Genomic DNA, 13,413 nt, shown 5'->3' with positions numbered 1-13,413 from the left:
TAAGAAAGCTAGGTGTTGTCCAAGGTTTCTCCCCATGTGATAGTCTGAAATATGGCCTCGTGGGATGGGAAAGACCTGATTGTCCCCTAGCCTGACACCCGTGAAGGGTCTGTGCTAAGGAGGACCAGTACAAGAGGAAAGAAGGCCTCTTGGCGGTTGTTGGCAGTTGAGATAGACAAAAGCATCTGTCTCCTGCCGTCCCTGGGCAATGGAACATCTCGGTGTAAAACCCGATTGTATGTTCTGTTTACTGAGAAAGGAGAAAACCGCCTTAGGGCGAAAGGCGGGACTTGCTAGTGCAATGCTGCTCTTTATGCACTAAAAACGTTTATGAAGATGTTTGCATATGCATATCAAGGCACAGCACTTTTCCTTAAACTTATTCATGTCACAGAGATCTTTATTCATATGTCTTACTGCTGACCTTCTCCCTACGATGATCCTATTATCCTGTCACTTCCCTTTTTCTAAGATGGTAAAGATAATTATCAATAAAAACTGAGGGAACTCAGAGACCAGTGCCAGCGTGGGTCCTCTGTATGCTGAGCGCCGGTCCCCCAGGCCCACTTTTTCTTTCTCTATACTTTGTCTCTGTGTCTCATTTCTTTTCTCAAGTCTCTCGTTCCACCTAACGAGAAACGCCCACAGGTGTGGAGGGGCAGGCCACCCCTTCACAACTGATTCTCCTGCCTCAGCCTCCCAAGTAGCTGGGATTACAGGTGCCCGCCACCATGCCTGGCTAATTTTTGTATTCTTAGTAGAGACAGGGTTTCACCACGTTGGTCAGGCTGGTCTCGAACTCCTGACCTCAGGTGATCCACCCGCCTCGACCTCCCAAAGTGCTGGGATTACAGGATCACTTGAGGTCAGGAGGTCAAGACCAGCCTGACCAACATGGTGAAACCCCATCTCTACTAAAAATACAAAATTAGCCAGGTGTGGTGGCGCACGCCTGTAATCTCAACTACTTGGGAGGCTGAGGCAGGAGAATTGCTTGAACTCAGGAGGCGGAGGCTGCAGTGAGCCAAGATCATATCATTGCACTCCGGCCTGGGCAGCAAGAGCGAAACTCCATCTCAAAAAAATTAAAAAAAATTAAAAAAAAAAAAAGAATAGAGGAAAAGAGCCTGAAATCAGAAACACTTATGTCTGAATCATAGTTCAGTCCTTTTCTAGCTATGCAACCCTGAGAAAGGCACCTTTGTTCTCTGAATTTCAGGGTTTTCATCTGAGAAGTGGAACGGCTAATATCTATGGCATAGACAAGGACATTGATACATGCAAGGATATGCCCAAGATCTCACATATCTATGGTCATATCTGGTTGTATCTATCTGACTCAAAACCTGTGGCTTGAGTTCAAGACCCTGAAAGAGAAGAGGCAGCTGCGATGGGACCAGGTTCTAGAGTCTGGTTCAGTATGTATCTATTGACTCCAGGACAACAGCCAGCAGAGACAGCCTTGTGGAGGGGACAGTGACTATGGCTATGGCCCCAAGCAGGATCCCCAATCCCCTCCATCAGCTGAGAGTGGGGTGGGGAAGGGGTCAAGGCCTGAGGAGCCTATTTCCATCCCAGCCTAGAATATCTGAGGCCTCTGCTAAGAGATCCAACCTTTCCCTTTCAGCCTCTCCCTGGCAACCTGGCCTGGCACCCTCTAGGAAGTGATCTCAGTTTAATAATTTAGCAGATGCAGACAAAAATAGCAGCTCTGAAAATAACCCAGTCAGGCCCCAGCCTCCACCTCCCCTTTCTTTAACAGACTCCCCTGCCCTGCCGGCAAGGTCTCTGATTGCCCTACACACCTGTCAGTGTTCCTGCCTGCCAGTGAACACCTGATTCAATGCTTCCTCATTCTTCTCCTCCTCCTCACTCCTTTCTCTCCATTGTTATATCAAGAGATTTTATATGGGTCGGGCATGGTGGCTCGCGCCTGTAATCCCAGCACTTTGGGAGGCCAAGGCAGGTGGATCACCTGAGATCAGGAGTTCAAGATCAGCCTGGTCAACGTGGTGAAACCCTGTCTCTATTAAAAATAGAAAAAATTTGCTGGGCATGGTGGCACATGCCTGTAGTCCCAGCTACCTGGGGGGCTGAGACAGAAGAAGCTCTTGAACCTGGGAGACGGAGGTTGCAGAGAGCTGAGATTGCACCACAGCACTCTAGCCTGGATGACAGAGCAAAACTCCGTCTCAATAACAATAATAATAATAAAATAAATAAATAAATAAAATAAAGAGCTTTTGCCATGGAGATTTTGTATCATGTCCTGTTCTTAGTGCTCGAATGTCCTAACCTGAAGCTGAAGAAGCCACCCTGGCTGCACGTGCCGTCGGCCATGACTGTGTATGCTCTGGTGGTGGTGTCTTACTTCCTCATCACCGGAGGAATCATTTATGATGTTATTGTTGAACCTCCAAGCGTTGGCTCTATGACTGATGAACGTGGGCATCAGAGGCCAGTAGCTTTCTTTGCCTACAGAGTAAATGGACAATATATTATGGAAGGACTTGCATCCAGCTTCCTGTTTACAATGGGAGGTTTAGGTTTCATAATCCTGGACCAATCGAATGCCCCAAATATCCTACACTCAATAGATTTCTTCTTCTATTCATTGGTTTCATCTGTGTCCTATTGAGTTTTTCATGGCTAGAGTATTTATGAGAATGAAACTTGCAAGCTATCTGATGGGTTAGAGTGCCTTTGAGAAGAAATCAGTGGATACTGGGTTTCTCCTGACAATGAAGTTTTAAAGGCTATACTAATCCTCTAATATGAAATGTGGAAAAGAATGAAAAGCAGCAGTAAAAGAAATATCTAGTGAAAAAACAGGAAGCGTATTGAAGCTTGGACCAGAATTTCTTCTTGGTATTGAAGAGACAAGTTTATCACAGTATTTTTTTTCCTGCTGACCTACTGCTGTACCAACGATGGTGAGTGGCATTTTCTAATTAGTTTTTCATTTCTTAAAGAAAATATACTCCATATCTCAACTATAATATCAAGTAAAGTGATTATTTTTTACAACCCCCTTCACATTTTTTAGAGATGACATTTCTGATTTTCAGAAATTAACATAAAATCAAGAAGTAAGATTACATAAGCTGAGAACTCCGGACAGCTGATCAGCTTTATGTGTGGTGTTTCGCTTTAACTAGAGTGCATGATGGTAGATTATTTCAGATATGTATGTAAGACTGTTTCCTGAACAATAAAATGTATGAAAGGAGCAGAAATAAATACTTTTTCTAATTGAAAAAAAAAAAAAAGCTGGGTGCAAGGGTGCACACCTGTAATCCCAGCTACTTGGGAGGCTGAGGCAGGAGAATCACTTGAACTCGGGAGGTGGAGGTTGCAGTGAGCTGAGATCGCACCACTGCACTCCAGCCTGGGTGACAGAGTGAGACACTGTCTCAAACAAACAAACAAACAAAAAGCTTTTATATCAATTAGGGCTTAAAGAAATATTTCCACCGGGTGCAGTGGCTCACACCTGTAATACCAGCACTTTGGGAGGCCGAGGCGGACAGATCACGAGGTCAGGAGTTCGAGACTAACCTGACCAACATGGTGAAACCCTATCTCTACTAAAAGTACAAAAATTAGCTGGGCGTGGTGGCACATACCTGTAATCCCAGCTACTCAGGAGGCCGAGGCAGGAGAATCACTTGAACCCGGGAGGCAGAGGTTGTGGTGAACCGAGATCAAGACTGTGCCACTGCACTCCAGCCTGGGTGACAGAGCAAGACTCCACCTCAAAAAATAAAAACAAAAACAAAAACAAAAAAAAAGAAAAGAAACAAAATCTTTCCTAGAAGTCAGAAGACTTGGGCTTAATTTACTGTGTAGACCTGAGCAAGTCCTTCTCTCTGAGTCTCTGTTCCTGCATTTGTAAAATGAGGCCTCTGGAAGCAAGGCACAGTGGCTCATGCTTGTAATCTCTGCACTTTGGGAGGCTGAGGCAGGAAAATCACTTAAGCCCAGGAATTTGAGGCCAGGCTGGGTAACATAGGGAGACCCCGTTTCTACAAAAAAATTTAAAAATTAGCTGGACATGGTTGCACATGTCTGTAGCCCCAGCTACTCAGGAGGCTGAGGTGGGAGGATCGCTTGAGCCCAGGAGGTCAAGGCTGCAGTGAGCCAAGATTGTGCCACTGCTCTCCAGCCTGGGCAACACCCTGTTTCAAAAAAATTTTTTTTGAAATGAGGCCTCTGGATTCCTAAATATGACATGAACAAAATGTTGGTGTGGGTGCCAATTACTTGGATAGGGGACTGGATGTCTTCCCCAGGAAGGCACAACTACAGTATCAATGTCATCTCAGTCAATGGCACTACAATCCATCCATCCTGCTGCCCTACACAGGGAGCCCAGGTTTCTCTGTGTTTGATTTCTCTTGTGAAGAAAGCTTCGCCCTAGTTATTATTCCTAGAATAAAAGGCTATGACTTGTGTTCACAGTGGTGGTAGCAGGTTCCATGTGATTTTGATGCTTCATCACATTTTTGGTGTTACTTTTTTTTTTTTTTTTTGCAGTTTTCGTGGTTTTATTTAAACACAAATAAAGCATGCACGTGAGCCGTCTATTCATTTTCTTTGCTGCGCAGCCTGGAATTGGGGTTGGAGATTCTGGGGGCCAGTTGGGCTGCTCTCTCCACTCAGGTTTTATGGTTCTTGGAGGAAACATTGCGAGCAGTCTCAGCACAGTAAGATTTACTGCACATCAGCAGCACTTCCAGTTCCTTGACATTGTGGACCAGGAACTTCCAGAACCCACAGGGCAGCATGTGCCTTGTTTTCTTGTTCTGCCTATACCCAATGCTGGGCATCAAGATTTGGCCCTTGAATCTTCTCTGTACCCTACTGCCAATACTGCTAGGTTTCTGTCAGTTACACTTAATTTTCACTTAACAGTCTGATTCATCCATCAGACTGTTCATGATGCCACATGAACTTCTTGGTCCTCTTTTTGACGTTCTTGGGCTTCCCAAGGGGTGTGAGGGTGGTCATGCTGCTAAGAAGATGGATGCCACTTCTGTAGACAGCCCTGAGGAAGAGAAATTTATCACGTTTCTGAAAAGTAGAAATTATACCTTCCCCCTTGAAGCATTGCTCAAATCATCCCTCCTTGTTTTTTTTGTGGTGTTTTTTTTTTTTTTTCTTTTTTTTTTTGAGACAAAGTCTCACTCTGTCGCCCAGGCTGGAGTGCAATGGTGCAATCTTGGCTCACTGCAACCTCCACCTCCCAGGTTCAAGTGATTCTCTGCCTCAGCCTCCCAAGTAGCTAGGATTACAGGTGCCTGCCACCACGCCTGGCTAATTTTTGTATTTTTGTGTTTTTTGTTTTTGTTTTTGTTTTTGGTAGAGACAGGGTTTCACCCTGTTGGCCAGGCTGGTCCCAAACTCCGGACCTCAAGTGGTCCACCCGCTTCAGCCTCCCAAAGTGCTGGGATTACAGGCGTGAGCCACCGTGCCCAGCCAAATCACCCCACCTTTAGGGTCTCAGTTTTCACACCTCTAAAATAGCCATATCTTGAAGGGCAAGTAGGGCAACGTCAGTTCCATAAGGGCTGAGGTCCCGTCCGTATTTATGCATTAATTCAATGTCATTAAGCACCTACTACACACCAGCCACTGTGCAAGGTGCTAGAGGCACAGCAGTAAATACAAGAGATGCAGTGCAATCCCTGTTTCCACAAAGCTTACATCTCAGAAATCAAAATAGTTAAATCCCAAGAAATGTACCATGAGGGAATAATAAAATGCCTTCTAATATATATGGCTGGGCACAGTGGCTCACACCTATAGTCCTAGCTACTCAGGAGTCTGAGGCAGATTGCTTGAGCCCAGGAGTTTGAGGCTGCAGTGAGCTATGATTGTGCCACTCCACTCCAGCCTGGATGACAGAGACCCTGTCTCTAAAAAGAAATGTTTAGGCCAGGCATGGTGGCTCATGCCTGCAAAAAAAATTTTTTTAATTAAAATATTTACTTAGTGCTTCCTCTTTGCCAGGTACTGATCCTACAGGGTACTATATTTTGACTGTACTCTAGCCTGGGTGACAGAGTGAGACCCTATCTCTAAATAAATAAATAAATATTTTTAAAATATTTAAGGCGAGGCATGGTGGCTCACACCTATAATCTTAGCACTTTGGGAAGCTGAGGCAGGAGGATCGCTTGAAGCCAGAAGTTCAAGACCAGCCTGAGCAACAAAGCAAGACCTTATGTCTACAAAAATAAAAATAAAAACATTAGCCAGGCATGGTGGCCTGTTCCTGTAGTCCCAGCTACTCAGGTGGCTGAGATGGGAGGATCGCTTGAGCCCAGGATTTTGAAGCTGCAGTGAGCTATGATTGTGCCACTCCACTCCAGCCTGGATGACAGAGACCCTGTCTCTAAAAAGAAATGTTTAGGCCAGGCATGGTGGCTCATGCCTGCAAAAAAAATTTTTTTAATTAAAATATTTACTTAGAGGCCGGGCGCGGTGGCTCAAGCCTGTAATCCCAGCACTTTGGGAGGCCGAGACGGGCGGATCACGAGGTCAGGAGTTCGAGACGATCCTGGCTAACATGGTGAAACCCCATCTCTACTAAAAAATACGAAAAACTAGCCGGGCGAGGTGGCGGGCGCCTGTAGTCCCGGCTACTCGGGAGGCTGAGGCAGGAGAATGGCGTAAAAAACCCAGGAGGCGGAGCTTGCAGTGAGCCGATAACAAGAAATGTTTAGGCCAGGCATGGTGGCTCATGCCTGCAAAAAAAATTTTTTTAATTAAAATATTTACTTAGTGCTTCCTCTTTGCCAGGTACTGATCCTACAGGGTACTATATTTTGCAGATGAGGAAACTGAAGGACAGAGCAGTGATTAGCTAAGGTCACATGGTCAAGGAGCAGTGGAAATAGGATTCAACACCCCGGTAGTGTGCCTCCAGAGTTCTTCCCTAGAAATCATGACCAAGGAATAAGCTAGTGACATGATAGAAAAGGGAGTCAGAGAGGTATTAAATATTCTCCTTTAGTGACATTTAAGCTGAGACCTGAAAGATGAGCAGGAACTAGGCAAGTGGAATTGGGGAGTAAGATTTCCCAGCAGAAGAAATAGGAAGTGCAAAGGCCCTAAGGCAGAAAAATCAGTGAGTGCAGTGCCTGGTGGGCCAGCAGGAAAGTGAGGAGGACTAAGGTAGAGACACAGCTTGGGCCCGAAGGCTAGGGTGAGGATTTCAGATTTTACTCTAATTGCAGGGGAAGCCTTTAAATGGTTTAAGTTGAGGATCAACATGATCTGATTTGTTTTTAAAAGATCATGCTGTTTGCTGTGTAAAATGAATGGACTAAAAGGGAGCAAGAAGGGAATGAAGGAGACCAGTTAGGAGATTACCGCCATAATCCCAGCTGAGAGGGGATGGTGCCAGGAATGCTGGCAAGGGCTGGGATGGGGGATGGGTTTGAGTTTTATTTGGAGGTGAACGAAAGGACTTATACATGGATTAGTGTGGGGATGACAGAATGCCCTCTGGCTTTGTGGATGAAGCAGCAGGGTGGATTAGGGTACACTTGTCTGAAATGGGAAAAACTGAGAAACAGCAGATCTGGCTGAGAAATCAAGGTCAAGAATTTTTGGGCCCGGGCACAGTGGCTCACACCTGTAATCCCTATACTTTGGGAGGCCAAGGCAGGAGGATTGCTTGAGCCCAGGAGTTCCAGACTAGCCTGGGCAACAGAGTGAGACCCTATCTCTACAAAGATAATTTTTTTTTTTTTTTTTTTTTTTTTTTTTTTTTTTTTTTGAGACGGAGTCTCGCTGTGCTCCTAGGCTGGAGTGCAGTGGCGTGATCTCGGCTCACTGCAAGCTCCGCCTCCCGGGTTCAGGCCATTCTCCCGCCTCAGCCTCCCAAGTAGCTGAGACTACAGGCGCCCGCCACCTCGCCCGGCTAGTTTTTTGTATTTTTAGTAGAGACGGGGTTTCACCATGTTAGCCAGGATAGTCTCGATCTCCTGACCTCGTGATCCACCCGCCTCGGCCTCCCAAAGTGCTGGGATTACAGGCTTGAGCCACCGCGCCCGGCCGCGATAATTTTTTTTTTCACCAGTTGTCAAATGATCCTTTATTAAAATATTTTCCTTTGTGCTTCTTAAGTAACTGGGTGGCCAGGTGTGGTGGCTCACTCCTGTAATTCCAGCACTTTGGGAGGCTGAGGCGGGCAGATCATGAGGTCAGGAGATAGAGACCACGGTGAAACCCCGTCTCCACCAAAAAAAATGCAAAAAAATTAGCCGGGCACGGTGGCAGGCACCTGTAGCCCCAGCTACTCCAGAGGCTGAAGCAGGAGAATGGCGTGACCCTGGGAGGCGGAGCTTGTAGTGAGCCGAGATCACACCACTGCCCTCCAGCCTGGGGGACAGAGCGAGACTCCGTCTTTAAAAAAAAAAAAAAGGTAGCTAGGCTTTCCACAGCACCACTGTTGATGTCATCTATGATGTCATGAGGGTGGCAACCATCAACATTACAGCCCACAGAATGGGCAGTCCCCGAGATCTCTTTAATGGTTGCAGAGAGGTCTCTGGCTAAAGATTGGTGCTGCATCTGTTGAGCAATGTTGAAGATCTCATCAAACATGATATTCCCACGGTGTTTAATGTTTTTCTGTTTCTTTCTGTCTCTTGGTGGTTCCTTGAGGGCTTTGATGATCAGGGCAGAGGCAGAAGGCACTACCTCAATCTGGGCCTGTCTGTTCTGACTGTTCAGTTTCACTGTAATCCTCAGGCCTTTCCAGTCACCCTTTGCCTTGGCAATGTCATCACCAACCTTTTTTGGAGACAGACCCAAGGGGCCGATCTTGGGGGCCAGCATAGAAGTGGCACCAACTTCACCCCTGGTGCACCTCAGGTATATGACTTTGATCTCGTTGGGGCCGAACTTCAGCAGCACTGGGGAGGCGGCTGATGTTGGACAAACCTAGATTCTGGATGACTGAAGAAAGTTGCACCTTGGTCTCCTCCAAGCTGAAAGGAGAATTTTTTTTTTTTTTTTTTTTTTGAGATGGAGTTTCGCTCTTGTTGCCCAAGCTGGAGTGCAATGGCATGATCTCAGCTCACTGCAACCTTTGCCTCCCAGGTTCAAGTGATTATCCTGCCTCAGACTCCCGAGTAGATGGGATTACAGGTGCGTGCCACCATGCCGGGCTAATTTTTTGTATTTTTAGTAGAAACGGGATTTCATCATGTTAGCCAGGCTGCTCTCGAACTCTTGACCTCAGGTGATCCACTGCTTTGGCCTCCCAAAGTGCTGGCGTTACAGGCATGAACCATCGTGCCTGTCCAAAACAAATTTTTTTTTTTTTTGAGGCGGAGTCTTCACTCGGTGGCCCAGGCTGGAGTGCAGTGGCGCGATCTCGGCTCACTGCAAGCTCCGCCTCCCGGGTTCGCGCCATTCTCCTGCCTCAGCCTCCCGAGTAGCTGGGACTACAGGCGCCCGCCACCGCACCCGGCTAATTTTTTTGTATTTTAGTAGAGACGGGGTTTCACCGTGTTAGGATGGTCTCGATCTCCTGACCTCATGATCCGCCCGCCTCGGCCTCCCAAAGTGCAGGGATTACAGGCGTGAGCTACCGCACCCGGCACAAAATTTTTTTTTTAATTAGCCGGGTGTGGTGGCACGCTCCTGTAGTCCCAGCTACTAGGGAGGCTGAGGGAGGAGGATTGCTTGAGCCTGGGAGGTTGGTACTGCAGTGGGGTATGTTGGTGCAACTGCACTTTAGCAGGGTGATAGAGCAAGACCCCCTTCTCCAAAAAAAAAAAATGAATAAAAGAAGTTGAAATGAAAAAGAAAGCACAAGCGCCTGGCTCTCCAGCAAGTTCATTCCTGCCACAAGCCTTTATTAGCCGGGCGCGGTGGCTCAAGCCTGTAATCTCAGCACTTTGGGAGGCCGAGACGGGTGGATCACGAGGTCAGGAGATCGAGACCATCCTGGCTAACCCGGTGAAACCCCGTCTCTACTAAAAAATACAAAAAACTAGCCGGGCGAGGTGGCGGCGCCTGTAGTCTTAGCTTCTCAGGAGGCGGCTGAGAGGCAGGAGAATGGCCCAGGGAACCGGGAAGTGAGGGCTTGCAGTGAGCTGAGATCCGGCCACTGCACTCCAGTCTGGGTGACAGGCGAGACTCAAATCTCAAAAAAAAAAAAGCCTTTATTAAGCACTTACTATGTGCAGACACTGCTCCAAGTGCTGGGGATGTAGCAGTGATCAAGACAGGCAAGACCCCTGCCCTCTGAGGCACTCTCAAGCCAGGGCAAGAGAGGAAGGCCACAGAGTCAACACAAATAAGGTCATTTGTGCTATGAAGGAAGTGAACAGTGAAGTGTAGGGAATAACCAAGGAAATCTACAGTAGAAAGGGAAGTCAAGGATGACGGAGTAGGCATCTGTGGCTTTTGTCTTCCCAGCATCATTTGTACTACTTTTGGTAACAGTGACTTTATATTTTGTGGGGAACCATCTCTCCTACATGCTCAGTGCTTGTTTTTTGTCTTTAGGAATGGGCCCATCTTTAGGAATGGGCTTGTGACCCTGGGCCTGGCCAATGAAACTCAATACTGGGATGTTTGTGGAAACTGTTGGGAAAGAGAAACTCTGTATTTGAGATTTTTTTTTTTTTTTTTTTTTTTTTTTTGAGATAGAGTTCAAGCAACTCCTTGCCTCATCCTCCTGAGTAGCTAGGATTACAGTCACCCGCCACCATGCCCGGCTAATTTTTGTATTTTTGGTAGGGATGGGGTTTCACCATCTTGGCCAGGCTGGTCTTGAACTCCTGACTTCATGATCCACCCACCTTGGCCTCCCAAAGTGCTGGGATTACAGGCGTGAGCCACCACGCCCGGTCACTTGAGAATTTTTGACCGAATAGATTATAAACATGGAGATGCAGGCAGCCATCTTGCCATCACAAGAAAAGTGCCTGCCTGAGGATGCGCCCGCCTGGCAGGAGAGCACAGAAACAAACAGAAACCAGACGAGTGGTAAAATCACTTGAGCACCTGATGCCAGCAGTACCTGAAGGTAGTTCTACCCTTGGACTTTTTAGTTAAGTGAGCCAATAAATTCTGAAGGATGCAAGGGAGCCAGGCCAGGGAGTGCCACGAAGGAGCAACCCAGGGAGAAGGAACAGAAAGTGCAAAGACTTTGCAGAAGAGAGTTTGGCTCATTTGTGGAATGCAAAGTCAGCACATAAAGCAGGAACACAACGCTCTGTGCTGATAGAATGAGAAGGGACAGAGCTACAAGAAGAGAGTTCCATCTCCAGCAAAATGGAAGAAGAAGGGTGCAGAGAAACCCCTCCTTATATATAGCACTTAAAAAAATTATGGCTATGTTGCAAAATTATCTTTTGTAAGGCATTGATGATGTCCTGAAGTCCTGTCCTGGGCAGGCCTATGCAAACCTACCCCCAAAATCTGAAGAAGCTAAAAGGCTGAAGAAAAAGACTGAGCCGGGCATGGTGGCATAGCACTTTGGGAGGCTGAGGCGGGTGGAGCACCTGAGGTCAGGAGTTCGAGACCAACCTGGTCAACATAGTGAAACCCCATCTCTACTAAAAATACAAAAAATTAGCCGGGTGTGGTGGTGGGCACTTGTAATCCCAGCTACTAGGGAGGCTGAGGCAGGAGAATCGCTTGAACCTGGGAAGCGGAGGTTATAGTGAGCCGAGATTGCACCATTGTACTCCAGCCTGGGCAACAAGAGCGAAAATCCGTCTCAAAAAGAAAAAAAAAAAAAAAAGGAAGAAAGAAAAAGGCTGACAGATCCGGTTTTTCAGAAAGAAACATATAATAGGGACTTACAAACAGAAGTTATGCCCGTTTCCTGGGGAACATTACCCCCGACCCAGGGCTTATCTACCATAGGGAAAGAGTATACGTGATTCTGAAGAGATGTATAGGACAACTGAAGTATGAAAACACCAAGGTTGTTTTGACTTAAGGGCAGGATTTATGGTAAGTATCTGCGCTTACACAAAGAACTGGAAATCTTGGAGGCCTTCCCGGAACTAGGGTTAATCAGAAGTCAGCATGACAGATTAGCATCCAAGATGGAGTTGCCTTGGCCTCCACAATGCACTGACCATGAAGTAAGGGAAAAAATTAACGGAAATAATAAGAAAGGGCCACTCCTCTTCAGTAAGTGAGCCGTACAGCTGGCATTTGTCCCAAGGGCACCTGTTGAACCCCGAGGCCTAGATCAGTCAAAATTTGTTTTCCTTCAGCTCATGATTTGGCATTTTACAACAGGACTCAATATACAGACTAAAGTTTCACAAGCCATACTCACCCCAATTATGTGTGGGGCACACTGATATTTCCTTGCCATTCTATTCTATGCCATTCTGTTTTCTTTTTGAAATGGAGTCTCACTCTGTTGTCCAAGCTGGAGTGCAGTGGCGCCATTTCGGCTCACTGCAACCTCTGCCTCCTGGATTCCAGGGATTCTCCTGCCTCAGCCTCCTAAGTAGCTGGGACTACAGGCACATGCCACCACACCTGGCTAATTTTTGTTATTTTTTTGTAGAGACGGGGTTTCACCACATTGGTCAGGCTGATCTTGAACTCCTAACTTCAGGTGATCAGCCCACCTCGACCTCCCAAAGTGCTGGGATTACAGGTGTGAGCCACCGTGCCCAGTTTATATTTTCTTTTTCTTTTTTGTTTTAAATGCACCAGGCCGGGCGCAGTGGCTCATGCCTATAATCCCAGCACTTTGGGAGGCCAAGGCGGGCGGATCACCTGAAGTTGGGAGTTCAAGACCAGCCTGACCAACATGGAGAAACCCCGTCTCTACTAAAAATACAAAATTAGTCCGGTGTGGTGGCGCATGCCTGTAATCCCAGCTACTTGGGAGGCTGAGGCAGGAGAATCGCTTGAACCTGGGAGGTGAAAGTTGCGATGAGCCAAGATCATGCCATTGCACTCTAGCTGGGCAACAAGAGCGAAACTCCGTCTTAAAAAAAAAAAAAAAAAGGTGCAGGTTGAGTTCCATTGAATGATGCAGTACCAAGAGTTGTATTCTATTTGGGGAGTGGAAGCCAAGTTGCAATCACCACTGCAATCAGAAAGCATTCAGAAGAAAGAGGCCACTTGGGGCTCCAGCATTGTGTTGGATTTCTTTTCTAGGGAGTGCAATTTTAGACATGTTGAGTTTGAAATGCCTTTTAGATATTCAAGCAGAGATTTCAAGTGGGCAGTTGAAATTGTCTCTGGAGCTCAGGGGAGGGGATGGGGCTGAAGATATGAATTTGGAATGATCACATAGCTAGCACTGAACTGGACGAGATGACCGTGAGATGAGAGGAGAGGACCAAGGGCTGAGCCTTGGGCTGACAGGAAGCTGCCAGCGAGAAGAAGTGGCCACAACCTTTGCCCTTT

The 13,413-nt window shown here is 46.9% G+C and overlaps 1 protein-coding gene and 1 pseudogene across 1 annotated transcript; one reads left to right on the top strand and one right to left on the bottom strand.

Moving 5' to 3' along the window:
* Nucleotides 1-2,160: 2,160 nt before the first annotated feature.
* Nucleotides 2,161-3,253, top strand: LOC101024016 (oligosaccharyltransferase complex subunit OSTC). The gene has a single exon (XM_009202755.4). The coding sequence runs from the start codon at nucleotides 2,249-2,251 to the stop codon at nucleotides 2,636-2,638; it is 390 nt and encodes a 129-aa protein (XP_009201019.2). The 5' UTR covers nucleotides 2,161-2,248; the 3' UTR covers nucleotides 2,639-3,253.
* A 1,667-nt stretch (nucleotides 3,254-4,920) lies between these two features.
* On the bottom strand, nucleotides 4,921-9,006 carry LOC116274122 (annotated as a pseudogene).
* Between the last annotated feature and the right edge of the window lie 4,407 nt (nucleotides 9,007-13,413).

The sequence above is a fragment of the Papio anubis genome, chromosome 1 (assembly GCF_008728515.1).
Source record: "Papio anubis isolate 15944 chromosome 1, Panubis1.0, whole genome shotgun sequence".
Taxonomy (NCBI): Eukaryota; Metazoa; Chordata; class Mammalia; order Primates; family Cercopithecidae; genus Papio; species Papio anubis.
The sequence above is the reverse complement of the archived record's forward strand: the minus strand, read 5'-3'. Positions and strand labels throughout refer to the sequence as shown.